The sequence below is a fragment of the Nerophis ophidion genome, linkage group LG03, assembly GCF_033978795.1.
Source record: "Nerophis ophidion isolate RoL-2023_Sa linkage group LG03, RoL_Noph_v1.0, whole genome shotgun sequence".
NCBI lineage: Eukaryota > Metazoa > Chordata > Actinopteri > Syngnathiformes > Syngnathidae > Nerophis > Nerophis ophidion.
The window spans coordinates 15,568,281-15,595,811 of NC_084613.1; the positions used below are offsets into that span (position 1 = coordinate 15,568,281).

The 27,531-nt window shown below is 36.3% G+C and overlaps 1 protein-coding gene across 3 annotated transcripts in view; it reads right to left on the bottom strand.

Moving 5' to 3' along the window:
* Positions 1–27,531, bottom strand: part of ptprz1a (protein tyrosine phosphatase receptor type Z1a) — a 127,214-nt gene that overhangs the window by 5,734 nt on the left and 93,949 nt on the right. For all 3 annotated transcript variants that reach the window (XM_061894383.1, XM_061894384.1, XM_061894382.1), the window contains 10 exons: positions 18,531–18,610; positions 18,315–18,400; positions 16,892–16,912; positions 13,105–13,195; positions 12,830–12,903; positions 9,169–9,303; positions 7,647–7,784; positions 7,415–7,578; positions 7,199–7,334; positions 1,774–1,920 (listed from right to left, as the gene is read on the bottom strand). In XM_061894383.1, the coding sequence (XP_061750367.1) occupies positions 1,774–1,920; positions 7,199–7,334; positions 7,415–7,578; positions 7,647–7,784; positions 9,169–9,303; positions 12,830–12,903; positions 13,105–13,195; positions 16,892–16,912; positions 18,315–18,400; positions 18,531–18,610 (1,072 nt within the window). The remainder of the gene's footprint in view (positions 1–1,773; positions 1,921–7,198; positions 7,335–7,414; positions 7,579–7,646; positions 7,785–9,168; positions 9,304–12,829; positions 12,904–13,104; positions 13,196–16,891; positions 16,913–18,314; positions 18,401–18,530; positions 18,611–27,531) is intronic.

The window sequence follows — 27,531 nt, forward strand, 5'->3', positions numbered from 1 at the left end:
AAATCATTTTCAACCCATATTCAGTTGAATATGCTACAAAGACAACATATTTGATGTTCAAACTCATAAACATTTTTTTTGCAAAAAATTAACTTTAGAAATTGATGCCAGCAACACGTGACAAAGAAGTTGGGAAAAGTGGCAATAAATACTGATAAAGTTGAGGAATGCTCATCAAACACTTATTTGGAACATCCCACAGGTGTGCAGGCTAATTGGGAACAGGTGGGTGCCATGACTGGGTATAAAAACAGCTTCCCCAAAAATGCTCAGTCTTTCACAAGAAAGGATGGGGCGAGGTACACCCCCTTGTCCACAACTGCGTGAGCAAATAGTCAAACAGTTTAAGAACAACGTTTCTCAAAGTGCAGTTGCCAGAAATTTAGGGATTTCAACATCTACGGTCCATAATATCATGAAAAGGTTCAGAGAATCTGGAGAAATCACTGCACGTAAGCGGCATGGCCGGAAACCAACATTGAATGACTGTGACCTTCCATCCCTCAGGCTGCACTGTATCAAAAACCGACATCAATCTCTAAAGGATATCACCACATGGGCTCAGGAATACTTCATAAAACAACTGTCACTTAATACAGTTGGTCACTACAGCTGTAAGTGCAAGTTAAAGCTCTACTATGCAAAGCGAAAGCCATTTATCAACAACATCCAGAAACGCCGCCAGCTTCTCTGGGCCCGAGATCCTCTAAGATGGACTGATACAAAGTGGAAAAGTGTTCTGTGGTCTGACGAGTCCACATTTCAAATTGTTTTTCAAAATACTTGACATCGTGTCATCCGGACCAAAGGGGAAGTGAACCATCCAGACTGTTATCGATGCAAAGTTCAAAAGCCAGCATCTGTGATGATATGGGGGTGGATTAGTGCCCAAGGCATGGGTAACTTACACATCTGTGAAGGCACCCTAAAGGTACATACAGGTTTTGGAACAACATATGCTGCCATCTAAATGCTGTCTTTTTTATGGACGCCCCTGTTTATTTCAGCAAGACAATGCCAAGCCATATTCAGCATGTGTTCAGCATGTGTTACAACAGCGTGGCTTCGTAAAAAAAAAAAGAGTGCGGGTACTTTCCTGGCCCGCCTGCAGTCCAGACCTGTCTCCCATCGAAAATGTGTGGCACATTATGAAGCGTAAAATACGGCAGCGGAGACCCCGGACTGTTGAACGACTGAAGCTCTACATAAAACAAGAATGAGAATGAATTCCACTTTCAAAGCTTCAACAAATAGTTTCCTTTGTTCCCAAACATTTATTGAGTGTTGTTAAAAAAAAGGTGATGTAACACAGTGGTGAACATGCCGTTTCCCAACTACTTTGGCACGTGTTGCAGCCATGAAATTCTAAGTTAATTATTATTTGCAAAAAAAAAAAAGTTTATGAGTTTGAACATCAAATATCTTGTCTTTGTAGTGCATTCAACTGAATATGGGTTGAAAAGGATTTGCAAATCATTGTATTCCATCCATCAGTCCATCCGTCCATCCATCCATCCATTTTCTACCGCTTCTTCCCTTTGGGGTTGCGGGGGGCGCTGGTTCCTATCTCAGCTACAATCAGGCGGAAGATTGTAACTGAGATAGCGGATTGTATTCCGTTTATATTTATATCTAACACAATTTTCCAACTCATATGGAAATGGGGTTTGTAGAAAAGCATCTGAAATGCTAGCATGAAACATTAGCGTTCTAATGTTGACATGCTAACAGTAGAACAGCTAGCATACATTTAAGATAAAAGTGAGGCCTTACCTTCAGCTGTCGGTCCAGCGGCGTCCTCCCGTCCTGCCCCGCCGTCAGAAGCTGGTCCACGTAGCTGTGCAGGTGAGACCCCGCCACCTCCGACTCCCCGCAGTTGATGGCCTCCACCAGGGCGTCGTGGATAAAAACGTACTGCTCCTGCGGGTGGGAGAGTAGGGCCGGTGTCACGGGAAACAAAAAAGTAAGAAATTAGCTGGAATGCTAGGAAAAAACATTAAGCTAAGTTAGCATGGTAAGAGTTCAAATGTAAATAATTAGCTAAAATGCTAGCATAAAAAGTGGTAACATTTGCATTGTAACAGGGGAACAGCTGGCATACTTTTAAGATGCAACAAGAAATAGAACCCATTAGGTCAAAAAACACAAAATTTGCTAAAATTATATTATAAAATGTTAGCATGCTAACATTGTAATGCTAAAGGTAAAGGGTTAGCAGACATTTAAGATGGTCCCAAGTAACGGGATTCCATGAATATAGGTCAAAAAGTATGAAATTAGCTGAAATGGTAGCATAAAACGTTGGCATGCTCGCAGGGGAAAGCTAGCATGCTTCTAAGGTGGCACCAAATAAGAAAATTCATGATTATTATGTAAAAAAAAAAAAAAAATAGCTAAAGTTCTAAAAAAAACATGTTAGCATTCTAATGTTAACATGTAAACAGGAGAAAAGCTAACATACTTAAAAGATGGCACCATGTAACAAACGTTGGTTAAAAAGTACAAACTTAGCTAAAATGCTACTACAAAATGTTAGCATGTTGATATTATTACGTTAACGTTAGCATGGTAGCAAGGTAAAAGCTAGCATACATCCAAGATGGCACCAAGTAACGAAATCTATGATTATTTGGTTAAAAGTGCTAAATTATTGAAAATGCAAGTATATAGTGTTAGCATGATAACAGCTAGCATACTTCTAAGATGCACCAAGTAATAATATCAATTGTTATTTGGTTAAATAGTACACAATTAGCGAGAATGCTAGCATAAGATGTTAGCATGCGAAGGTTAGCATGATAACATAGGAACAGCTAGCATTCTTCTAAGATGCACCAAGTCATATCATCAATGATTATTTGGTTAAAAAGTACAAAATTAGCAAAAATGCTAGCATAAGATGTTAGCATGCTAACATTAGCATGCTAACAAGGGAAAAGCCAGGTTACTTCTAAGATGCACCAAGTCAGATAATCAATGATTATTTGGCTAAAAAGTATAAAATTAGCAAACTAGCTAACATTAGCATGCTAACATGGAGACAGTTAGCATACGTAAAGGGGGAACCAAGTAATTTGGTTAAAAGTACAAAATTAGTGAGAATGCTAGCATGACAGCCAGCATACTTCAAGATGCACCATGTTATGAAATCAACAATCATTTGTTTAACAAGTACAAAATAAGCGAGAATGTTAGCATAAGATGTTAGCATGCCAACATTAGCATCCCAATATTAGCATGCTAACATGGGAACAGTAAGCATACGTCTAAGGCGCACCAAGTAATGAAATCAACGTTTACTTAGAAAGTACAAAATTAGTGAGAATTCTAGCATAAGATGTAGCATGCTAATGTTAGCATGCTTACATGGGAACAGTAAGCATACGTCTAAGGTGCACCAAGTAATGATATCAACTTTTATTCGGTTAGAAAGTAGAAAATTAGTGAGAATGCTACTATAAGATTTCGGCATGCTAACGTTAGCATGCTAAAGTTAGCATGCTAATATTGGAACAGTAGACATACTTCTTAGGTGCACAAAGTAATAAAAATCAACGCTTACTCAGAAAGTACAAAATTAGTGAGAATGCTAGCATAAGATGTTAGCATGCTAAAGGTAGCATGCTAACATGGGAACAGCCAGCATACTTCAAAGGTGCACCAAGTAATGAAATCAACGATCATTTGGTTAAAAAGTACAAAATTAGCGACAATGCTAGAATAAGGTGTTAGCATGCTAAAGTTTGCATGCTAAAATTAGCATGTTAACATGGGAACAGTAAGCATACGTCTAAGGCACACCAAGTAATGAAATCAACGATTATTTGGTTAACAAGTACAAAATTAGCGAGAATGCTAGCATAAGATGTTAACAATAGTTAACAATAGCATAGTTAACATATAGTTAGCATAGTTAACAATAGCATGTTAACTTTAGCAAGCTAAAGGTAGCATGCTTACATGGGAACAGTAAGCATACGTCTAAGGTGCACCAAGTAGTGAAATCAACGATTATTTGGTTAAAAAGTACATTAGCGAGAATGCTAGCATAAGATATTAACATGCTAACACTAGCATGCTAAGGTTAGCATGCTAACAATAGCATGCTAAAGTTAGCATGCTATTGGGAACAGTAAGCATACGTCTAAGGTGCACCAAGTAATGAAATCAAGGATCATTTGGTTAAAAACTACAAAATTAGCGACAATGCTAGAATAAGATGTTAGCATACTAAAGTTTTCATGCTAAAGTCAGCATGCTAAAATGGGAACAGACAGCATATGTTTAAGTTGCACCAAGTAATGAAATCAACATTTACTCAAAGTACAAAATTAGCGAGAATGCTAGGATAACATGTTAGCATGCTAACGTTAGCATGCTAACATGGGAACAGTAAGCATATGTCCAAGGTGCACCAAGTAATGAAATCAACAATTATTTGGTTAAAAAGTACAAAATTAGCGATAGTGCTAACATAAGAAGTTAACATGCTAACATCAGCATGCTAACATGGGAACAGTAAGTATACTTCTAAGGTGCACCAAGTAGTGAAATCGACGATTATTTGGTTAAAAAGTACAAAATTAGCGAGAAAGCTAGCATAAGATGTTAACACTAGCATGGTAAAATTAGCATGCTAAACAATAGCATGTTGACTTTAGCATGCTTACATGGGAACAGTAAGCATACGTCCAAGGTGCACCAAGTAGTGAAATCAACAATTATTCGATTAAAAAGTAAAAAATTTGCGAGAATGCTAACATAAGATGTTAACACTAGCATGATAAAGTTAGCATGCTAACATGGGAACAGTAAGCATACGTCTAAGCTGCACCAAGTAGTGAAATCAACGATTATTTGGTTAAAAAGTACAAAATTAGCGAGAATGCCAGCATAAGATGTTAACATGCTAAAATTAGCACGCTAAAGTTAGTATGCTACAGTTAGCATGCTAACATGGGAACAGTAAGCATACTTCTAAGGTGCACCAAACAATGAAATCAACGATTATTTGATTAAAAAGTACAACATTAGCGGGAAAGCTAGCATAAGATGTTAACACCAGCATGCTAAAATTAGCATGCTAAACAATAGCATGTTAACTTTAGCATGCTTACATGGGAACAGTAAGCATACGTCCAAGGTGCACCAAGTAGTGAAATCAACAATTATTCGATTAAAAAGTACAAAATTAGCGAGAATGCTAGCATAAGATGTTAACACTAGCATGATAAAGTTAGCATGCTAACATGGGAACAGTAAGCATACGTCTTAAGGTGCACCAAGTAGTGAAATCAACGATTATTTGGTTAAAAAGTACAAAATTAGCGAGAATGCCAGCATAAGATGTTACCATGCTAAAATTACCACGCTAAAGTTAGTATGCTACAGTTAGCATGCTAACATGGGAACAGTAAGCATACTTCTAAGGTGCACCAAGTAGTGAAATCAACGATTATTTGATTAAAAAGTACAACATTAGCGGGAATGCTAGCATAAGATGTTAATACTAGCATGCTAAAATTAGCATGCTAAACAATAGCATGCTAAAGTTAGCATGCTTACATGGGAACAATAAGCATACGTCCAAGGTGCACCAAGTAATGAAATCAAGGATCATTTGGTTAAAAACTACAAAATTAGCGACAATGCTAGAATAAGATGTTAGCATACTAAAGTGTGCATGCTAAAGTCAGCATGCTAAAATGGGAACAGACAGCATACGTTGAAGTTGCACCAAGTAATGAAATCAACATTTACTCAGTTAGAAAGTACAAAATTAGCGAGAATGCTAGGATAACATGTTAGCATGCTAACGTTAGCATGCTAACATGGGAACAGTAAGCATATGTCCAAGGTGCACCAAGTAATGAAATCAACAATTATTTGGTTAAAAAGTACCAAATTAGCGATAGTGCTAACATCAGCATGCTAAAGTTAGCATGCTAACATGGGAACAGTAAGCATATGTCCAAGGTGCACCAAGTAATGAAATCAACAATTATTTGGTTAAAAAGTACCAAATTAGCGATAGTGCTAACATCAGCATGCTAAAGTTAGCATGCTAACATGGGAACAGTAAGCATACTTCTAAGGTGCACCAAGTAGTGAAATCAACGATTATTTTATTAAAAAGTACAAAATTAGCGAGAAAGCTAGCATGCTAAAATTAGCATGCTAAACAATAGCATGTTAACTTTAGCATGCTTACATGGGAACAGTAAGCATACGTCCAAGGTGCCCCAAGTAGTGAAATCAACAATTATTCGATTAAAAAGTACAAAATTAGCGAGAATGCTAGCATAAGATGTTAACACTAGCATGATAAAGTTAGCATGATAACATGGGAACAGTAAGCATACGTCTAAGCTGCACCAAGTAGTGAAATCAACGATTATTTGGTTAAAAAGTACAAAATTAGCGAGAATGCCAGCATAAGATGTTAACATGCTAAAATTAGCACGCTAAAGTTAGTATGCTACAGTTAGCATGCTAACATGGGAACAGTAAGCATACTTCTAAGGTGCACCAAATAATGAAATCAACGATTATTTGATTAAAAAGTACAACATTAGCGGGAATGCTAGCATAAGATGTTAACACTAGCATGCTAAAATTAGCATGTTAACTTTAGCATGCTAAAGTTAGCATGCTTACATGGGAACAATAAGCATACGTCCAAGGTGCACCAAGTAGTGAAATCAACGATTATTTTGTTGAAAAGTACACAATTAGTGAGAATGCTAATATTAAATGTTAGCATGCTAACATGGCTTCACGGTGGCAGAGGGGTTAGTGCGTCTGCCTCACAATACGAAGGTCCTGCAGTCCTGGGTTCAAATCCAGGCTCGGGATCTTTCTGTGTGGAGTTTGCATGTTCTCCCCGTGAATGCGTGGGTTCCCTCCGGGTACTCCGGCTTCCTCCCACTTCCAAAGACATGCACCTGGGGATAGGTTGATTGGCAACACTAAATTGGCCCTAGTGTGTGAATGTTGTCTGTCTATCTGTGTTGGCCCTGCGATGAGGTGGCGACTTGTCCAGGGTGTACCCCGCCTTCCGCCCGATTGTAGCTGAGATAGGCGCCAGCGCCCCCCGCGACCCCGAAAGGGAATAAGCGGTAGAAAATGGATGGATGGATGGATAGCATGCTAACATTTAAACAGTAAGCATACGTCCAAAGTGCACCATGAAACTAACCTGGGTCTGGACCAGGTAGTTCCTCTGGGTGCGGATGTGCCTGAGGTAGCCGTCCACGTCGACGGCGCCCTCGTCCCGCAGCTGCTTCAGCATGCTGTCCAGGACCATGTAGGTGCCTGTGCGGCCCACACCCGCGCTGCACACACACACACACACACACACACACACACGGGTGAGGAAGCGGGTCGAGCAGTCCAGCAGCAGTCCGGCAGGTACCTGCAGTGCACCAACACGGGGCCCATGCGGGCGGTCCTGGCCCGGGACGACTTGCGCACGAAGGTCAGCAGCGGCAGCGCCTGCTCGGCCACGCCCATGTCGGGCCAGCGGGTGTAGTGGTACTGTGTGACCGTCCGCTCCGAGCCCCGCCCCTTCTGAGAACCCTGCGGCGGGAAGGAGGCGGTCACGGACACGGAGGTCGAGGAGGCGGGCCGGCGCCACACCTGCGGACCTTTTTGACCTGCTGCGCCTCGACCACGGCGAAGGTGCGGCGGGTGTAGTTGGCCAGCCGGCGGGTGCTTTTCAGCGTCACCAGGATCCCGCCGTAGTCCTCGTGCACGTCCGCCGGCCAGTACTGGTCGCACTTCCTCTGAGGACACACCCACACGTCACAAAAACTCTTCATCTTGTCCAGGGACTTTACAAAACATTATAGTAGTCAGAGTGCAGCGTGTACGGCGGAACCTCCATTTACAAACTTAATTGGTTCCTGAATTGGGCCTCAGCGTTGCAATACACTTTTCCACCACCTGTGGCAGTAATGACAGCAGCAAACAAACAGAAGAAGTCTGGCGCTTCAGTCAGTTTTTTAAGTGCAAAAACGATGTCTAAAGTGGTGAAGCTGTATTTTTACTTATATTTCTATTTTTTGTGTTAAAAAAAACGGGTTTTTGAATGAATCGCGATTCTTATTTGCAATCAAAATTTTTTTTTTTCATTTTCCACATCCCTCAGTTGTAATACACCTCTCCACCACTTGTGGCAGTAATGACAGTATCAAACTGAAGAAGTCTGAAGTTAATCAGAGAAGTTTTTTTAAGCGCAAAAATTAGGACTAAAGTGGTGAAGCTGTATATATATATATATATATATATATCAATATATATATATATATATATATGTATATATATATATATATATATATATATATATATATATATATATATATATATATATATATATATATATCCTTGCATTCGGCTGCAAAATTGGCAAAAAAAAATTTAGAACGCCAATGTTAGCATACATGCTAACATTACAATGCTAACAGTTAGCAAAGTTATAGGAGTTGGGAGGTTTTTGGCTGCAAAATTGGTAAAAAAACATTAGAATGTTAACAGTTAGCATGAGTCAAGTACCAAGTTGTAGTGGCATTCGGCTGCAAAATTGGCAAATATATATATATATATATATATATATATATATATATATATATATATATATATATATATATATGTAATATATTTATATAAATGCACACATACACACATATATATATATAAATATATATATATATAAACACGAACATATATATACATATATACATTCAGTGTGTGTATATATATATATACACACACACATATATATACAAATATACACATATATACATTCAGTTAAAGTTAAAGTACCAATGATTGTCACACACACACTAGGTGTGGTGACATTTGTCCTCTGCATTTGACCCATACCCTTGAGCACCCCCTGGGAGGTGAGGGGAGCAGTGAGCCACAACGTTGGCCGCGCCCGGGAATCAACTTTGGTGATTTAACCCCCAATTCCAACCCTTGATGCTGAGTGCCAAGCAGGGAGGTAATGGCTCCCATTTTTATAGTCTTTTTTATGACTCGGCCGGGGTTTGAACTCACAACCTACCGATCTCAGGGCGAACACTCTAACCTCAAATGAAGATGGAGGCAACCCAAACTGAACCTTGGACACCCCTCTAATTTAGACCTGGTCTTTCTAGAGCTCACCCGGCCTTTCTCCACCAGGTTGGTGATCATGACGATGACGCCCACGTTCTGTTCCCAAATCATCCGCCAGAAGTCGTCGGTGCTGGACTTGAGTGGACCTTGGGCCGCAATGTACGAGTGCCTGGTCTTGAAGCCCTGATGACAGAAAGCATGTGACACATTAGAATCAAATGCCAAATGATAGGATTCTGATGTGACCGGCTACGGAATTGGCTAATAAAGTTAGCACACCAATGTTAGCATGCTAACTTTAAGATGCTAACAGTTGGTATGTGTCAAGTACTAAGTTATATGAATCCTTGCATTCGGTTGCAAAATTGGCAAAAAAAAAAAAAATTCAGAACGCCAATGTTAGCATACATGCTAACATTGCGATGCTAACAGTTAGCAAAGTCAAAGGAGTTTTGAGGTTTTTGGCTGCAAAATTGGCAAAAAAAAGTTAGCATGCATGCTAACATTAGAATGTTAACAGCATGTGTCAAGTACCAAGTTGTAGTGGCATTCGGCTGCAAAATTGGCTAAAAAAGTTAGAATGTCAATGTTAGCATTCATGCTAACATTAGGATGTTAACAGTTAGCATGTGTCAAGTACCAAGTTGTAGAGGTATTCAGCTGCAGATTTGTTTAAAAAAAAACAATGTTAGCACACATGCTAACATTAGGATGCTAACATTTAGCAAAGTTATAGGAGTTTAAGGTTTCTGGCTGCATAAATTGGCTAAAAAAGTTAGAATGCTAACAGCTAGCATTTGTCAAGTACAAGTTATAGGAGTTTGAGGTGTTTGTCTGCAAAATTGGCAAAAAAAAATCTGAATTTAACAGTTAGCATGTGTCAAGTACCAAGTTGTAGAGGCATTCGGCTCTGAAATTGGCAAAAAAAAAGTTTGAACGCCATTGTTAGCATGCATGCTAACATTGGGATGCTAACAGTTAGCAGAATTATATGAGTTTGAGGTTTTTGGCAGCAAAAATTGGCTGAAAAAGTTCAAATGCTAATAAGTAACATGTGTGAGGTACCAAGTTATAGTAGTTTGAGGTGTTTGGCCGCGAAATTTGGCAAAAAAAAAAGTTATAACGCCGATGTTAGCATGCATGCTAACATTAAGATGCCAACAGTTAGCAAGTTATAGGAGTTTGGCTGCAAAAATTGGGAAAAAAAAGTTAAAATGCTAATAAGTAGCATGTGTCAAGTATCAAGTTATAGGAGTTTGAGGTGTTCGGCCGCAAAATTCGGCAAAAAGAAAAAAGTTAGAACGCCAATGTTAGCATACATGCTAACATTAGGATGCTAACAGTTAGCAAGTTATAGGAGTTTGGCTGCAAAATTTGGCTAAAAAAAGTTAAAATGCTAATAAGTAGCATGTGTCAAGTACCAAGTTATAGGAGTTTGAGGTGTTCAGCTGCAAAATTTGGCAAAAAAAAAAAGTTAGAATGCCGATGTTAGCATGCATGCTAACATTAGGATGCTAACAGTTAGCAAGTTATAGGAGTTTGGCTGCAAAAATTGGCTAAAAAAAGTTAAAATGCTAATAAGTAGCATGTGTCAAGTACCAAATTGTTGGAGTTTGAGGTGTTCGGCCGCAAAATTTGGCAAAAAAAAAAGTTTGAACACCAATGTTAACATGCATGCTAACATTAGGATAATAACAGTTAGCAAATTTATAGGAGTTTGAAGTTTTTGGCTGCAAAAATTGGCTAAAAAAGTTAAAATGCTAACAGTAAGCATGTGTCAATTACCAAGCTATAGGTGTTTGTCAGCAAAATTGGCAAAATAAAGTTAGCATGCATGCTAACTTTAGAATGCTAGCAGTTAGCATGTGTCAAGTACCAAGTTGTAGAGGCATTCGGCTCCAAAATTGGCTAAAAAAAGGTTAGAACGGCAGTGTTAGCATGCATGCTAACATTAGGATGCTAACAGTTAGCAGAGTTACATGAGTTTGAGGTTTTTGGCTGCAAAAATTGGCTAAAAAAGTTAAAATGCTAATAAGTAACATGTGTGAGGTACCAAATTATAGGAGTTTGTCTGCAAAATTGGCAAAAAAAATTTAGCATGCACGTAACATTAGAATGATAACAGTTAGCATGTGTCAAGTACCAAGTTGTAGAGGCATTCGGCTCCCAAATTGGCAAAAAAAAAAGGTTAATATGCCAATGTTAGCATGCATGCTAACGTTAGGATTCTAACAGTTAGCAAAGTTATAGAAGTTTGAGGTTTTTGGCTGCAAAAATTGGCTAAAAAAGTTAAAATGTAATAAGTAGCATGTGTCAAGTACCAAGGTATAGGAGTTTGAGGTGTTAGGCCGCAAAATTTGGCAAAAAAAAAAGTTAGCATGCATGCTATTATTAGGATGCTAACAGTTAGCAAGTTATAGGAGTTTGGCTGCAAAAATTGGGTAAAAAAAGTTAAAATGCTAATAAGTAGCATGTGTCAAGTACCAAGTTATAGGAGTTTGAGGTGTTCGGCCGCAAAATTTGGCCAAAAAAAAAAGTTAGCATGCATGCTATTATTAGGATGCTAACAGTTAGTAAGTTATAGGAGTTTGGCTGAAAAAATTGGCAAAAAAAGTTAATATGCTAATAAGTAGCATGTGTCAAGTACCAAGTTATACGAGTTTGAGGTGCTCAGCTGCAAAATTTGGCAAAAAAAAAAAAAGTTAGAATGCCGATGTTAGCATGCATGCTAACATTAGGATGCTAACAGTTAGCAAGTTATAGGAGTTTGGCTGCAAAAATTGGCTAAAAAAAGTTAAAATGCTAATAAGTAGCATGTGTCAAGTACCAAATTGTTGGAGTTTGAGGTGTTCGGCCGCAAAATTTGGCAAAAAAAAAAGTTAGAACGCCAATGTTAACATGCATGCTAACATTAGGATGCTAACAGTCAGCAAAGTTATAGGAGTTTGAAGTTTTTGGCTGCAAAAATTGGCTAAAAAAGTTAAAATGCTAACAGTTAGCATATGTCAAGTACCAAGTTATAGGTGTTTGTCTGCAAAATTGGCAAAAAAAGTTAGCATTCATGCTAACATTAGATTTTTAACACTTAGCATGTGTAATGTACCAAGTTGTAGAGGCATTCGGCTCTAAAATTGGCCAATAAAAAGGTAAGAATGCCAATGTTAGCATGCATGCCCTCATTAGGATGCTAACAGTTATCAAAGTTATAGGAGTTTGGCTGCAAAAATTGGCTAAAAAAAGTTAAAATGCTAATAAGTAGCATGTGTCAAGTACCAAGTTATAGGAGTTTGAGGTGTTCGGCCGCAATATTTGGGCAAAAAAAAGTTAAAACGTCCATGTTAGCATGCATGCTAACATTAGGATGCTGACAGCAATTTATAGGAGTTTGGCTGCAAAAATTGGCAAAAAAAAGTTAAAATGCTAATAAGTAGCATGTGTCAAGTACCAAGTTATAGGGGTTTGAGGTGTTCGGCCGCAAAATTTGGGCAACGCCGATGTTAGCATGCATGCTAACGTTAGGATGCTAACATTTAGCAAATTATAGGAGTTTGGCTGCAAATTTGGCTAAAAAAAGTTAGCAAGCTCATCAATGTTTGGCATGTAGTTTGGCATATAATGACTATCCTCCAGCACATTGTGTTGCACTCTCGGTTAGTCAGAAGTGTCAGCAGAGCAGAAGAGAAGGTGGCAGGAAAAAAGTTCTCCTTACATCCACAAAGTTGGCGTTGATGTAGTCTCGGCTGCGTCCGTCCTTGCTGGAGAGTCGCACTCGACTGTGGTCGTCTGGGAGAAAGGCGAGAGAAGACGGCGAAGGATAAGTGTCACCTTTTTTTTTTTATATTCCACGCTGACTTGGTGACACAGCCCAAACTAAAAAAGACACTTGACAAATAGTCTTTGATGAAAACGCCTCCGCTGAAGGACGCGGGATGAGAAGGATGGAGCCTCTCATCTATGGTGTCTGGTTGCTATGGTAACACTCACAGGCCAGGATGTTGCTGTAACGATTCTTCGTCTTGTTGTCGGGATGGTTGGAGATGTCCGAGGTCATGGCCGCGTTCGCCCCGCACACTTCCTGCAACGCGCGCATTTTCATGCACGATAAAATGAACACTTACTATCCAAATTAGTGACTTTTAGGTTAAACATAGAAAATTAGCTAAAAAGATAGCGTACACAATGTATTATTTTTAGTTGTGAACTTGCAAATTTAGCTATAAAAAGCTAGCATACAATTTTAACATGTTAGCATGATGACATAGGACAAGTTAGCCTACTGCTTAAATAGCACCGAACACCTCAAACTCCTATAGATAGCACTGTTTAGCTAGCACAAAACGTTGGCATGCTAACATTAGCATGCTGATAAAAATCAATGTTTGCATACTTCCAAGATGGCGCCAAGCATCAAAATTTATTTTTTGTGATTGAGAACTTGCAAATTTAGCAAAAAAAGCTGGCATAAAACATAAACATGTTAGCATGATGACATAAGACAAGTTAGCGTACTGCTAAGATAGCACAGAGTATTAAAATGCATATTTTTGTAGGTGTAGACTTACAAAATTAGCTGAATAGCTAGCACAAAACGCTGGTATGCTAATATTAGCATGCTGATAAAATATATGTTCGCGTACTTCCAAGTGACGCCAAGCATCAAAAACATGATTTTTTAGGAGTAAACATACAAATTTAGCTAAAAAGATGGCATACAATGTCACCCGACGTTAGCATGCAAATAATATAAGATATTAACATACTTCCGAGATGGCGCCAAGCATCAAAATGTATTATTTTTGTTGTGAACTTGCAAATTTAGCTAAAAAAGCTAGCATTAAATTTTAACATGTTAGCATGATGACATAGGACAAGTTAGCTTACTGCTAAGATAGCACCGAGTATTAAAAATACATGACTTTTAGGTGTAGAATAAGAAAATCAGCTGAACAGCTAGCACAAAATGTTGGCATGCTAACATTAGCATGCTGATAAAATAAACGTTTGCATACTTCCGAGATGGCTCCAAGCATCAAAATGTATTATTTTTAGTTGTGAAATTGCAAATTTAGCTAACAAAGCTAGCATAAAACATAAACATGTTAGCATGATGACATAAGACAAGTTAGCGTACTGCTAAGATAGCACTGAGCATTTAAAAGGCATCAATTTTAGGTGTAGACTTACAAAATCAGCTGAAAAGCTAGCATAAAACGTTGGCATGCTAACATTAGCCTGCGGATAAAATAAGTGTTTGCATACTTCCAAGATGGCGCCAAGCATCAAAATGTATTATTTTTAGTTGTGAAATTGCAAATTTAGCTAAAAAAGCTAGCATGAAATTTTAACATGTTATCATGATGACATAGGACAAGTTAGCGTACTACTAAGATAGCGCCGAGTATTAGAAATGCATAACTTTTAGGTGGAGACTAAGAAAATCAGCTGAGCTGCTAGCACAAAATGTTGGCATGCTGACATTAGCATGTTGATAAAATAAATGTTTGCATACTTCCGAGATGGCGCCAAGCATCAAAATGTATTATTTTTAGTTGTGGAATTGCAAATTTAGCTAAAAAAGCTAGGATAAAACTTTAATGTGTTAGCATGATGACATAGGACAAGTTAGCGTAATGCTAAGACAGTACCAAGTATTAAAATGCAGGTGTAGACTTACAAAAATCCGCTGAACAGCTAGCACAAAACGTTGGCATGCTAACAATAGCATGCTGATAAAATAAATGTTTGCATACTTCTAAGATGATGCCAAGCATCAAAAAACATATCTTTTTAAGTTTAAACTTACCAAAAATTTGCTTAAAAACTATTTTAAAATGTTAGCATTCTAACGTTATCATGATTACAAAGGACAAGTAAGCATTCTTCTAAGATGGCGCCTAGTATTAAAATGCACAATTTTTTAGGTGTAAACGTACAAAATTAGCTAAAAAGATAGCATGAAATGTCACCCGACGCTAGCATGCTAATAATATAAGACATTAACATACTCCTAAGATGGCGCCGAGCATCAAAATGTGTTATTTTTAGTTGTAAACTTGCATATTTAGCTAAAATAGATAGCTTAAAATATTAAAATGTTAGCATGATGACATAAGACAAGTTAGCATACTGCTAAGATAGCACCGAGTATTAAAATGCATAATTTATTGGGGGTAAACTTACAAAATTAGCTGAACAGCTAGCACAAAACATTGGCATGCTAACATAAGCAAGCTGATAAAATAAAAGTTCCCGTACTTCCTAGATGGCGCCAAGCATTAAAACCATGATTTTTTAGGTTTAAACATACAAAATTAGCCAAAAAGCTAGCATGCTAGTTAATATAAGAGACGTTAGCATACTTCCAAAATGGAGCCAATTATCAAAAATCATGATTTTTATGTGTTAACATACAAAATTTGGTAAAAAATTGACAAAAAATGTTTGGCATGCTAACATTATCATGCTAACAGAAGAGACGCTAGCCTGCTCCCAAAATGGTGCCAAATATCATAAAACATGATTTTTTAGGTTTAAACATACAAAATTAGCTAAAAAAGCTATTATAAAACGTTATTATTCTAACATTCTCACCATTATTACAAAGGACTAGTTAGCATTCTTCTAAGATGGCGCCAAGTATTAAAATGCACAATTTTTTCGGTGTAAACATTCAAAATTAGCTAAAAGGCTAGCATAAAACAGTAGCGTGATAGCGCTAGCATGCTAATATAAGAGACGTTAGCATACTTCCAAGACTTCACCAAATATAAAAATGCATGATTTTTAGGTTCAAACAAACTAGATTTGTTTAAAAGCTAGTATAAAACGCTAGCATGCTAACATTACCATGATGACAAAGGAAAAGTTAGCATTGTTGTAAGACGGCACCAAGTATTAAAACGCCCTATTTTTAGCTGTAAAAATACATATTTAGCTAAAAAGCTAGCATAAATATTAGCATGCTAATGTTAAAAGTTGTTAGCATACTTCCAAGATATTAACATACAAAATAAGCCAAAAAGCTAGCATGCTAATTAATATAAGAGACGTTAGCATATTTCCAAGATGGTGCCAAGTATCAAATATTGGTATATTAAACCTTTTAGGTGTTAACTTATAACATTAGCTATAAAGCTAACAAAAAATGTTTAGCATGCTAACATTAGTATGCAAACATAAGAGACGCTAGCCTGCTCCCAAGATGGTGCCAAGTATCAAAAACCACGATTTTTAAATTTAAACATTCAAAATTACCTACACAAAAAGCTAGCAAACATCAAATTGGCTAAAGAAAGCTAGCATGCTAAAGTTCTCAGAAAAATGCTAACAGTTAACGTGGTATGCAGCATGTGAATGGTTGTGTGCATAGCAGTAAAATCTGGCAATTAAGCGTCCTTTTTTTTTATACCGTAAAAACAAAACAAAACAGTGGTATCATTTTTCCATTTACGGTCAATTTTACTATTACGATTCTGGCTGCTGAGCTGAATGCGTTATGTTGCGCCCTACAAAGTGTTTGTGCTGTAAGTATTCCACGCTGGCCGTTGTAGTTTTCATTGCCCAATTTGGAGCCGTTGAAATCGCCATTAAAAAAAACGCTAATGCTAACAGTAGCCCGTCTATGGCGAAACCTATGTAAATTAGCATCGAGCTAGCGCGTTCCAAAAGAGCCTGCCTTTGCGTCAAACACAACACAAAGACGTCAAAAAAAATGTTTTTTTGCGTCAACAAACAAGATGGCGGCGTGTGCCGGTAGGGGGTGGGGTCTTACCTCGTAGCTCTCCTTCAGTAGCTAACCACCGCAAAGAGGAGGGTGGAGGGAGGGGTTGGACAAGGGTGCAGCGGGAAGCCAGGATGTTGCCATGACAACGCAGTGGACAAAAAAAAGCGACATGGTAAAACTTGACTTGCGGTCACACGCACAACACACACACACACACACACACACACACACACACACACACACACACACACACACACACACACACAGGTTATCATATGGAATGGGGACCAAGTTTTTGTTCATGACTTGTGGGGACCACCCTTTCTACAGGTTGTGGAGGCATAAAAAAAATAGGTAAAATGGTCACTGTCTAGTTAGCTCATAGCTGGATTGACGAAGTAATGTGCTGATCATACTAACTGGGGACCCTGAGGAAAAACTTTTGATATGGCTCATGGGGATCACAAAAACTTTTTAAAAATCACTTAGGCATCTTCAATATGGATCTGATTATCATTTAAAAAGGTTTTCCTTTAGGGGACCTGTTTTTTTGTCCTCATACCGTCACAAGTCCCCATACCGTCAGAAATCGCCTAAAGGTGACTGTGTAAACAGAGAGATGTCCCCATTAAGTAAGCACTATATACACACACACTATACACACACATACACGTGTGCAAGTATTTGATCAGTACTTGTGGAGACCACCCTTTCTACAGGTTGTGGAGGCATAAAAAAAAAAAAAAAGGTAAAATGGCCACTGCCCAGTCAGCTCATAGCTGGATTTATAAAGTAAAGTACTGATCATACTAACTGGGGACCCTGAGGAAAAAGAGTTGATATGGTTCAGGGGGATCACAAAAACTTTTAAAAAATCACTTAGGCATCTTCAGAATGGATCTGATTATAATCTAAAAAGGTTTTCCTTTAGGGGACCTGTTTTTTTGTCCCCATACCATCACGAGTCCCCATACCGTCAGAAATCGCCTAAAGGTGACTGTGTAAACAGAGAGATGTCCCCATTAAGTAAGCGCTATATACACACACACTATACACACACATACACGTGTGCAAGTTTTTGATCAGTACTTGTGGGGACCACCCTTTCTACAGGTTGTCGAGGCATAAAAAAAAAAAAAGGTAAAATGGCCACTGCCCAGTTAGCTCATAACTGGATTTATGAAGTAAAGTACTGATCATACTAACAGGGGACCCTGAGGAAAACGAGTTGATATGGTTCAGGGGGATCACAAAAACTTTTTAAAAATCACTTAGGCATCTTCAGAATGGATCTGATTATCATTTAAAAAGGTTTTCCTTTAGGGCACCTGTTTTTTTGTCCCCATACCGTCAGAGGTCCCCTAAAGGTGACTGTGTAAACAGAGCGATGTCCCCATTAAGTCAGAACTATACACACACACTATACACACCCACACACACACTATACACACACACGTGTGCTGTGACGCACTTCAAACTTGCGTGGAAAGCCGCGTGTTTGGTGGAGATCGGCGACGCGTCGGACAAAATCTTGGACAGGAAGCGCCTCAGATTCGTCTGGGAGGGAAAACAGGAAGTGAGGGGGACAACCGCTGACAATTAGGAAGCAAGCTCATCGACAGGGGGCTTTTTTTTTTTTTGGAGGAGTGCGCGGCCTGCCGACAGTAAAAGTGCTGAATCGGATTACCTGGCGTCAAAGCAGGTGTGGCGAGGACTCGGGGCGAGGAGCCTTCTTGCACGTAGAAGTGAGCGGTCTGGAAGCACACCCTGTAATAATGATAATAATAGTAATAATAATTGTCAGGTTCAAACACTGATGACATCTATTAAACAGACAAAGAAGCAAGGTAATAAACAGAGACAGAATTAAATTGAGCTCAATTGAGGAGAAACGTCTGGGTAAAGTCTCCCACCACGCTCTGACGAATGATTGTAAGCCTCCTCTTTTATTTGGACTTTCCCTAGCATACTAACGTTATTATGCTAACATAAGAGACGCTAGCATACTTCCAAGTATCAAAATACATGTTTTTAAGGTTTAAACATACAAAATTAGCTAAAAAGCTAGCACAAAATGTTAGCATGCTAATATAAGAGAAGTTAGCTCTCTTCTAAGATGGCTACAAGTATCCAAATATATGACTTTTAAGGTATAAACATACACAAGTAGCTAAAAGCTGGCATAAGACATTAGTATGCTAACAATAGCATGCTAATGTAAGAGACGTTAGCATACTTCCAAGTTAGTGGCAAATATAAAAATATAGGTTTTTAAGTTTAAACATACACAATTTGCTAAAAATATAGCATAAAACATTAGCATGCTAATATAAGAGAAGTTAGCTTACTTCTAAGATGGCAACAAGTATCAAAATATATGATTTTAAAAGGTATAAACATACAAAACTAGCTAAAAGCTGGCATAAGACAGTAGTATGCTAGCATTAGCATACTAATGTAGGAGACGTTAGCACACTTCCAAAGTGGCGCCAAGTATCAAAATTAATCTTTTTAAGGTTTAAACATCTAAAATTTGCTAAAAAAACATGCTAATGTAAAAGAAGTTAGCTTACGTCTAAGATGCAACGAGTATCAAAATTCATGGTTTTTAGTTGTAAACATACGAAATTAACTAAAAAGATAGCGTAAAACATTAGCATGCTAATATAAGAGAAGTTAGCTTACTGCTAAGATGGCAACAAGTATCAAAATCTATCATTTAAAGGTATGAACATGCACAAGTAGGTCAAAGCTGGCATACAATATTGGTGTTCTAACGTTGGCGTGTTAATATAAGAGACGTTAGCATACTTCCAAGAGGCTGCTAAGTATCAAAATTCATGTTTTTAAGGTTTAAACAAACAAAATTAGCTAAAAAGTTAGTATACAACATTAGCATGCTAATATAAGAGAAGTTAGCGTACTTCTCAGATGGTGACAAGTATCAAAATATATGGGGTTTGAAAGTATAAACATACAAAAGGAGCTAAAAGCTGGCATAAAATATTAATATGCTGACATTTTAATGTTAATATAAGAGACGTTAGCATACTTCGAAGCTGGCGCCAAGTATCAAAATTCATGTTTCTTAGGTTTAAACATATAAAATTTACTAAAAATCTAGCATAAAACATTAGCATGCTAATGTAAGAGACGTTAGCATACTTTGAAGATGGCGCCAAGTATCAAAATTCATGTTTCTTAGGTTTAAACATATGAAAGTAACAAAAAATCTAGCATAAAACATTAGCATGCTAATGTAAGAGAAGTTAGCTCACTTCTAAGATGGCAACAAGTATCCCAATATATGATTTTAAAGGTTTAAATATACAAGAGTAGCTAAAACTGACATAAGACATTAGTATGCTAACATTAACATGCTAATATAAGAGATGTTAGCATAGTTCCAAGATAGTGGCAAGTATAAAAATACAGGTTTTTAAATTTAAACATACACAATTAGCTAAAAAACTAGCATACAACTTTAGCATGCTAATGTAAGAGAAATTAGCTCACTTCTAAGATGGCAACAAGTATCGAAATATATGATTTTAAAAGGTATAAACATACAAAAGTAGCTAAAAGCTGGCATAAGACATTAGTATGCTAACATTAGCATGCTAATGTAAGAGACGTTAGCATGCTTCCAAAGTGGAGCCAAGTATCAAAATTCATGTTTTTAAGGTTTAAACCGAACAAAATTAGCTAAAAAGCTAACATAAAACTTTAGCATGCCAACGTTAGCATGATGACAAAGACACACATTCAATGCTGCTGTGCCGCAGGTGAATCGGTGCATGCCTAGCAGCAGCAACAATAATAACAGTATCCTGTGATGACGACATGAACGCTCGTCAGACCAGATGACAGAAAAGGTCTTCGTGATAATCCTTGGCAGCGAGAAAGATGTCACGTTAATCCTGGACATGATCAACATGTGTTGTCCAAAAATGGACATCAGGGATAAGCGGCGGAACAAGATGAAGCCAGCGATTAAAAACACGACAAATCACAAAGTAGGCTAACTTGGATAAACAGTATGTTCGAACCAATTCAATTTGAAATGTGGACTCGCCCGACCACAGAACATTCTTTCACTTTGCATTAGTCCATCTTAGATGAGCTCGGGGGCCCAGCAAAGCTGGCGGCGTTTCTGGGTGTTGTTGATCAATGGTTTTGGCTTTGCAGAGTAGAGTTTTAACTTGCACTTACAGATGTAGCGACCAACTGTAGTTACTGACAGTGCTTTTCCGAAGTGTTCGTGAGCCCATGTGGTGATATCCTTTACACACTGACGTCGGTTTTTTGATGCGGTTCCGCCCGAGGGAGCAAAGCTTCGTAAAATCATCGCTTACGTGCAGTGATTTCTCCAGATTCTCTGAACCTTTCGATGATATTACGGACCGTAGATGGTGAAATCCCTAAATTCCTTGCAATAGCTCGTTGAAAAAAATGTTGTTCTTTAACGCATTTGTTGACAGAGTGGTGACCCTCGCCCCCGTCCTTCTTTGTGAACCACTGAGCATTTCATGGGAGCTGCTTTTTACACCCAATCATGGCACCCACCTGTTTGTAATCAGCCTGTTCACCTGTGGGATGTTCCAAATAAGTGTTTGATGAGCATTCCTCCACTTTCTCTGTCTTTTTTGCCACTTGTCCAAGCTTTTTCAAACATGTTGAAGGCATCAAATTCCGAATGAGCTAATATTTGCAAAAACAAACAAAACACAATTTCTCAGTGGGAACATAAAATATCTTGTTTTTGCAGTGAATATAAGTTGAAAAAGATTTGCAAATTCTTGTATTTTGTTTTTATTTACCATTTACAAAACGTGTCAACTGCACTGGTTTTGGGGTTTTGTATTAGAAGCTTTTCAAAAAAAAAACTAAATATACCTAAAATATAAAACATTTTTGAAAAATTACAACAATCCTAAAAATACTTAAATGTGTAACTGAATATTAACATTTTTGACACACTAAGTTATGAAGTTACACAATTGTATTAATAATATCATTCGTATTCTATTCTTACACCCCGCGACCCCTAAAAGGGAATAAGCGGTAGAAAATGGATGGATTCTATTCTTACAGGGGGGAAATATTGTAAAAATGCAAGACAAAAGAGCAAAAAATCAGTGTGTAATGAGAAAAAAATATATCATATTTTTATATTAATAAGTCTATAATACAGAGCTGACACAATATCTGTTTTTAGCATGTTCTTAAAAAAATAAAAATAAAATAAAAATCAATTTGACTTATTAGTACGCGGCCCTATGGTATGATTTGAAATACACAACCTTTTCAATTTTAGCAAACGTGTTAGCTTTTAGCACAAAACATCGGTATCGCCGATACCAGCCTGAAGTTTTACTCGGTATTGGATCGGAAAGAAAAATCACTTGCGGCTACAATGTCATGCAGAGGTGTACTTATAACAATGTTATAGACATGATATACTATTTATAAACATTAAAAATACTATCATATGCCGAGGTGTACTTATAAAAATGTTATAGACAAATTATACTATTTTTAAATGTTAATAAAGATACGATGTTATGCAGAGGTGTACTTATAACAATGTTATAGACAAATTATACTAATATAAATGTTAATAAAGTTACGATGTTTGCATGACATTGTATACTCATTAACAATAAGTATACAATGTCATGCAGCGGTGTACTTATAACAAAGTTATAGACAAATGGTACTATTTATAAATGTTAATAAAGATACAATGTTATGCAGAGCTGTACTTAAAACAATGTTATTGACAAATTATGCTATTAATTGATCTTGATAAAGATACAATGTTATGCAGATGTGTACTTATAACAATAATATAGACCAAAAAAAATGATACTATTTACAAATGTTAATAAAGATAGTGTCATGCAGGGATGTACTTATAAAAATGTTATATACATAATATAATATCTATAAATGTTAATAAAGATACCAAATTATGCAGAGGTTTACTTATAATAATATTATAGACAAATTACACTATTTATAAATGTTAATAAAGATACAAAGTTATGCCGAGGTGTACTTATAATAATATTATAGACAAATTACACTATTTATAAATGTTAATAAAGATACAATGTTATGCAGAGGTGTACTTCGAACAATATTAAAGACCAAAAATGTATAATATTTATAAATGTTAATAAAGGCAGTGTCATGCAGAGGTGTACTTATAACAATGTTATAGACCAGGGGTGCCCATTACGTCGATCGCGAGCTACCAGTCGACCGCGGGGTGTGTGTCAGTCGATCTCCAGCCAGGCTTTTAAAAAAAATAGACCTAAAAATTAGTGATCATCAATCTTCACCAAGACGTCACTTAAATGACATTCACGGTACCGGAGGGTCTTGTGAGATGACGCTGGCTGCTGCAAGATCATTATTATTAAAAATGACCGAGAGGAAGGCGAGAAACACTTTTTATTTCAACAGACTCTCGCGCCGTACCTTCCGTCAAAACTCTAAAGGCCGACTGCACATTTCCTATCTTCACAATAAAAGCCCTGCTTCATGCTGCCTGCGCTAACTAAATACAGAGTCTCGGAAAACTGGCATGCACAAGCGATCCCTCAGAGAGCTGGCGTGCACATCACTTGTGCACGCCAGCTTTCCGAGACTATTATTTTGTTAGCGCAGGCAGCATGAAGCAGGGCTTTTATTGTGAAGATAGGAAATGTGCAGTCGGCCTTTAGAGTTTTGACGGAAGGGACGGCGCGAAAGTCTGTTGAAATAAAAAGTGTTTCTCGCCTTCCTCTCTGTCATTTTTTCATAATAATGAACTGGCAGCAGCCAGCATCATCTCACAAGACCCTCGGGTGCCGTGAATGTCAATCAAGCAAGCTACGGAATTTGCCGCCAAAGTTTTTCTTGTAAAGTGTATGGAAGCTGGATGAATTAGATGCCAAAAACCAACCACTTTCATGTGGTGTTGTACAGAAAGGACAACTTTTTTTCTCCTCCATTTGAAAATGTGGGCGTTATCATCATTACTGTCTGATTCCAATCAATGCAAGTCATCAGAATCAGGTAATACACCAACTTACATTCTTGTCTTCGTGAAAGAAAGACATCTATATGTGTTACACATGCTTGTATTATCATTAAACACATTTAACTTGTTTACAAAAATGTCTCTTTCATAAATAAATAAATATAAATGATATATATAAATGAGGTAGATCCCCTCCAGTTGGTCAATTGAAAAGTAGCTCGCCTGCAGAAAAAGTGTGGGCACCCATGTTCTAGACAAATGATACTATTTATAAATGTTAAAAAAGATAAAATGTTATTAAAGATACAATTTTATGCAGAGGTGTACTTATAACAATTTATAGACAAATGATACTATTTATAAATGTTAATAATGATATAATGTTATGCAGAAGTGTACTTATAGCAATGTTATAGACAAAAAATAAACTATTTATAAATGTTAATAAAATAGCGTCAAGCAGAGGTGTACTTATAACAATGCTTTGGACAATCTATACTATTTATAAATGTTAATAAAATAGTGTCAAGCAGAAGTGTACTTATAACAATATTATAGACAAATGATACTTTTTATAAATGTTAATAAAATAGTGTCATGCAGAGGTGTACTTATAACAATATTATAGACAAATGATACTTTTTATAAATGTTAATAAAATAGTGTCATGCAAAGGTTTACTTTTAACAATACTATAGACAAATTATACTATCTATAAATGTTAATAAAAATAGTGTCATGCAGAGGTGTACTTATAACAATATTATAGACAAATTATACTTTTACAAATGTTAATAAAGACAGTATAACAATGTTATAGACAAATTATACTATTTTCAAATGTTAATAAAGATACAATGTCATGCAGAGGTATACTTATAACAATGTTTTGGACAAATTATACTATTTATAAATGTTAATAAAATAGTGTCATGCAGAGGTGATCTTATAACAATCTTATAGACAAATGATACTATTTATAAATGTTAATAAAATAGTGTCATGCAGAGGTGTACTTATAACAATGTAATAGACAAATGATACTATTTATAAATGTTAATAAAATCGTGTCATGCAGAGGTGATCTTATAACAATATTATAGACAAATGATACTATTTATAAATGTTAATAAAATAGTGTCATGCAGAGGTGATCTTATAACAATGTTTTGGACAAATTATACTATTTATAAATGTTAATAAAATAGTGTTATGCAGAGGTGATCTTATAACAATATTATAGACAAATGATACTATTTATAAATGTTAATAAAATAGTGTCATGCAGAGGTGTACTTATAACAATGTAATGGACAAATGATACTATTTATAAATGTTAATAAAATCGTGTCATGCAGAGGTGATCTTATAACAATATTATAGACAAATGATACTATTTATAAATGTTAATAAAATAGTGTCATGCAGAGGTGTACTTATAACAATGTTTTGGACAAATGATACTATTTATAAATGTTAATAAAATCGTGTCATGCAGAGGTGTACTTATAACAATATTATAGAAAAATGATACTATTTATAAATGTTAATAAAATAGTGTCATGCAGAGGTGATCTTATAACAATGTAATAGACAAATGATACTATTTATAAATGTTAATAAAATCGTGAAATGCAGAGGTGTACTTATAACAATATTATAGACAAATGATACTATTTATAAATGTTAATAAAATCGTGTCATACAGAGGTGTACTTATAACAATGTTTTGGAAAAATGATACTATTTATAAATGTTAATAAAATAGTGTCATGCAGAGGTGTACTTATAACAATGTAATAGACAAATGATACTATTTATAAATGTTAATAAAATCGTGTCATGCAGAGGTGTACTTATAACAATATTATAGAAAAATGATACTATTTATAAATGTTAATAAAATAGTGTCATGCAGAGGTGTACTTATAACAATATCATAGACAAATTATACTTTTACAAATGTTAATAAAGACAGTATAACAATGTTATAGACAAATTATACTATTTTCAAATGTTAATAAAGATACAATGTTATGCAGAGGTGTACTTATAACAATGTTTTGGACAAATTATACTATTTATAAATGTTAATAAAATAGTGTCATGCAGAGGTTTACTTTTAACAATATTATAGACAAATTATACTTTTACAAATGTTAATAAAGACAGTATAACAAGGTTATAGACAAATTATACTATTTATAAATGTTAATAAGTATACAATGTCATGCAGAGGTGTACTTATAACAATGTTTTGGACAAATGATACTATTTATAAATGTTAATAAAATCGTGTCATGCAGAGGCGTACTTATAACAATGTAATAGACAAATGATACTATTTATAAATGTTAATAAAATCGTGTCATGCAGAGGTGTACTTATAACAATGTTTTGGACAAATGATACTATTTATAAATGTTAATAAAATAGTGCCATGCAGAGGTGTACTTATAACAATGTAATAGACAAATGATACTATTTATAAATGTTAATAAAATCGTGTCATGCAGAGGTTTACTTTTAACAATATTATAGACAAATTATACTATCTATAAATGTTAATAAAAATAGTGTCATGCAGAGGTGAACTTATAACAATATTATAGACAAATGATACTATTTATAAATGTTAAGAAAATAGTGTCATGCAGAGGTGATCTTATAACAATGTTATAGACAAATTATACTTTTATAAATGTAAATAAAGACAGTATAACAATCTTATAGACAAATTATACTATTTCTAAATGTTAATAAAGATACAATGTCATGCAGAGGTGTACTTATAACAATGTTATAGACAAATGATACTATTTATAAATGTTAATAAAAGTGTCATGCAGAGGTGTACTCATAACAATGTAATAGACAAATTATACTATTTATAAATGTTAATAAAATTGTGTCATGCAGAGGTGTACTTATAACAATATTATAGACAAATGGTACTATTTATAAATGTTAATAAAATAGTGTCAAGCAGAGGTGTACTTATAACAATGTTATAGACAAATTATACTTTTATAAATGTAAATAAAGACAGTATAACAATCTTATAGACAAATGATACTATTTCTAAATGTTAATAAAGATACAATGTCATGCAGAGGTGTACTTATAACAATAATATAGACAACAGGTGCTATTAACAGAAAAATAATTGATAATCACTGAATGCAAGTGAAGTTTAGCTTCATGCTAATTTGCGGTGAAGTGCAGAGAAAAGCTCAAGACAGAAAAAAAAAAAAAGGCCAACAGCAGCGACCAAGTGAGCACCGAGGACTCGCCAATACGACGGCGGGATTAGCGCACTGGGGGTGCGAGGTGGGAGGGGGACTCCTGGGACAAGGTCCCTCATGTCGGACATAATCTGCAGGATGTCCTTTTCTACCCCCGGCCTGATTAATCCCGCCTGGAACACGAGCGTGGGCCAGATAACAAGCACCAGCAGATGAAAAACAATCATGGCAGACAGGATTGAATCTTACAATTATTTCCCCGTCAGCCCACAAGGTTTTTGTTTTCCTTTTTTTTTTCTTTCTCCCCTCCTACCCAAAGAATAAAACCCGGTGCTTTTAAGTGTGGATAAATGAAGTCGGAGTCTCGTCAAGGTAACTCTTTCAACAACCGCAAGCTTTGTCTGCGCTTTTAA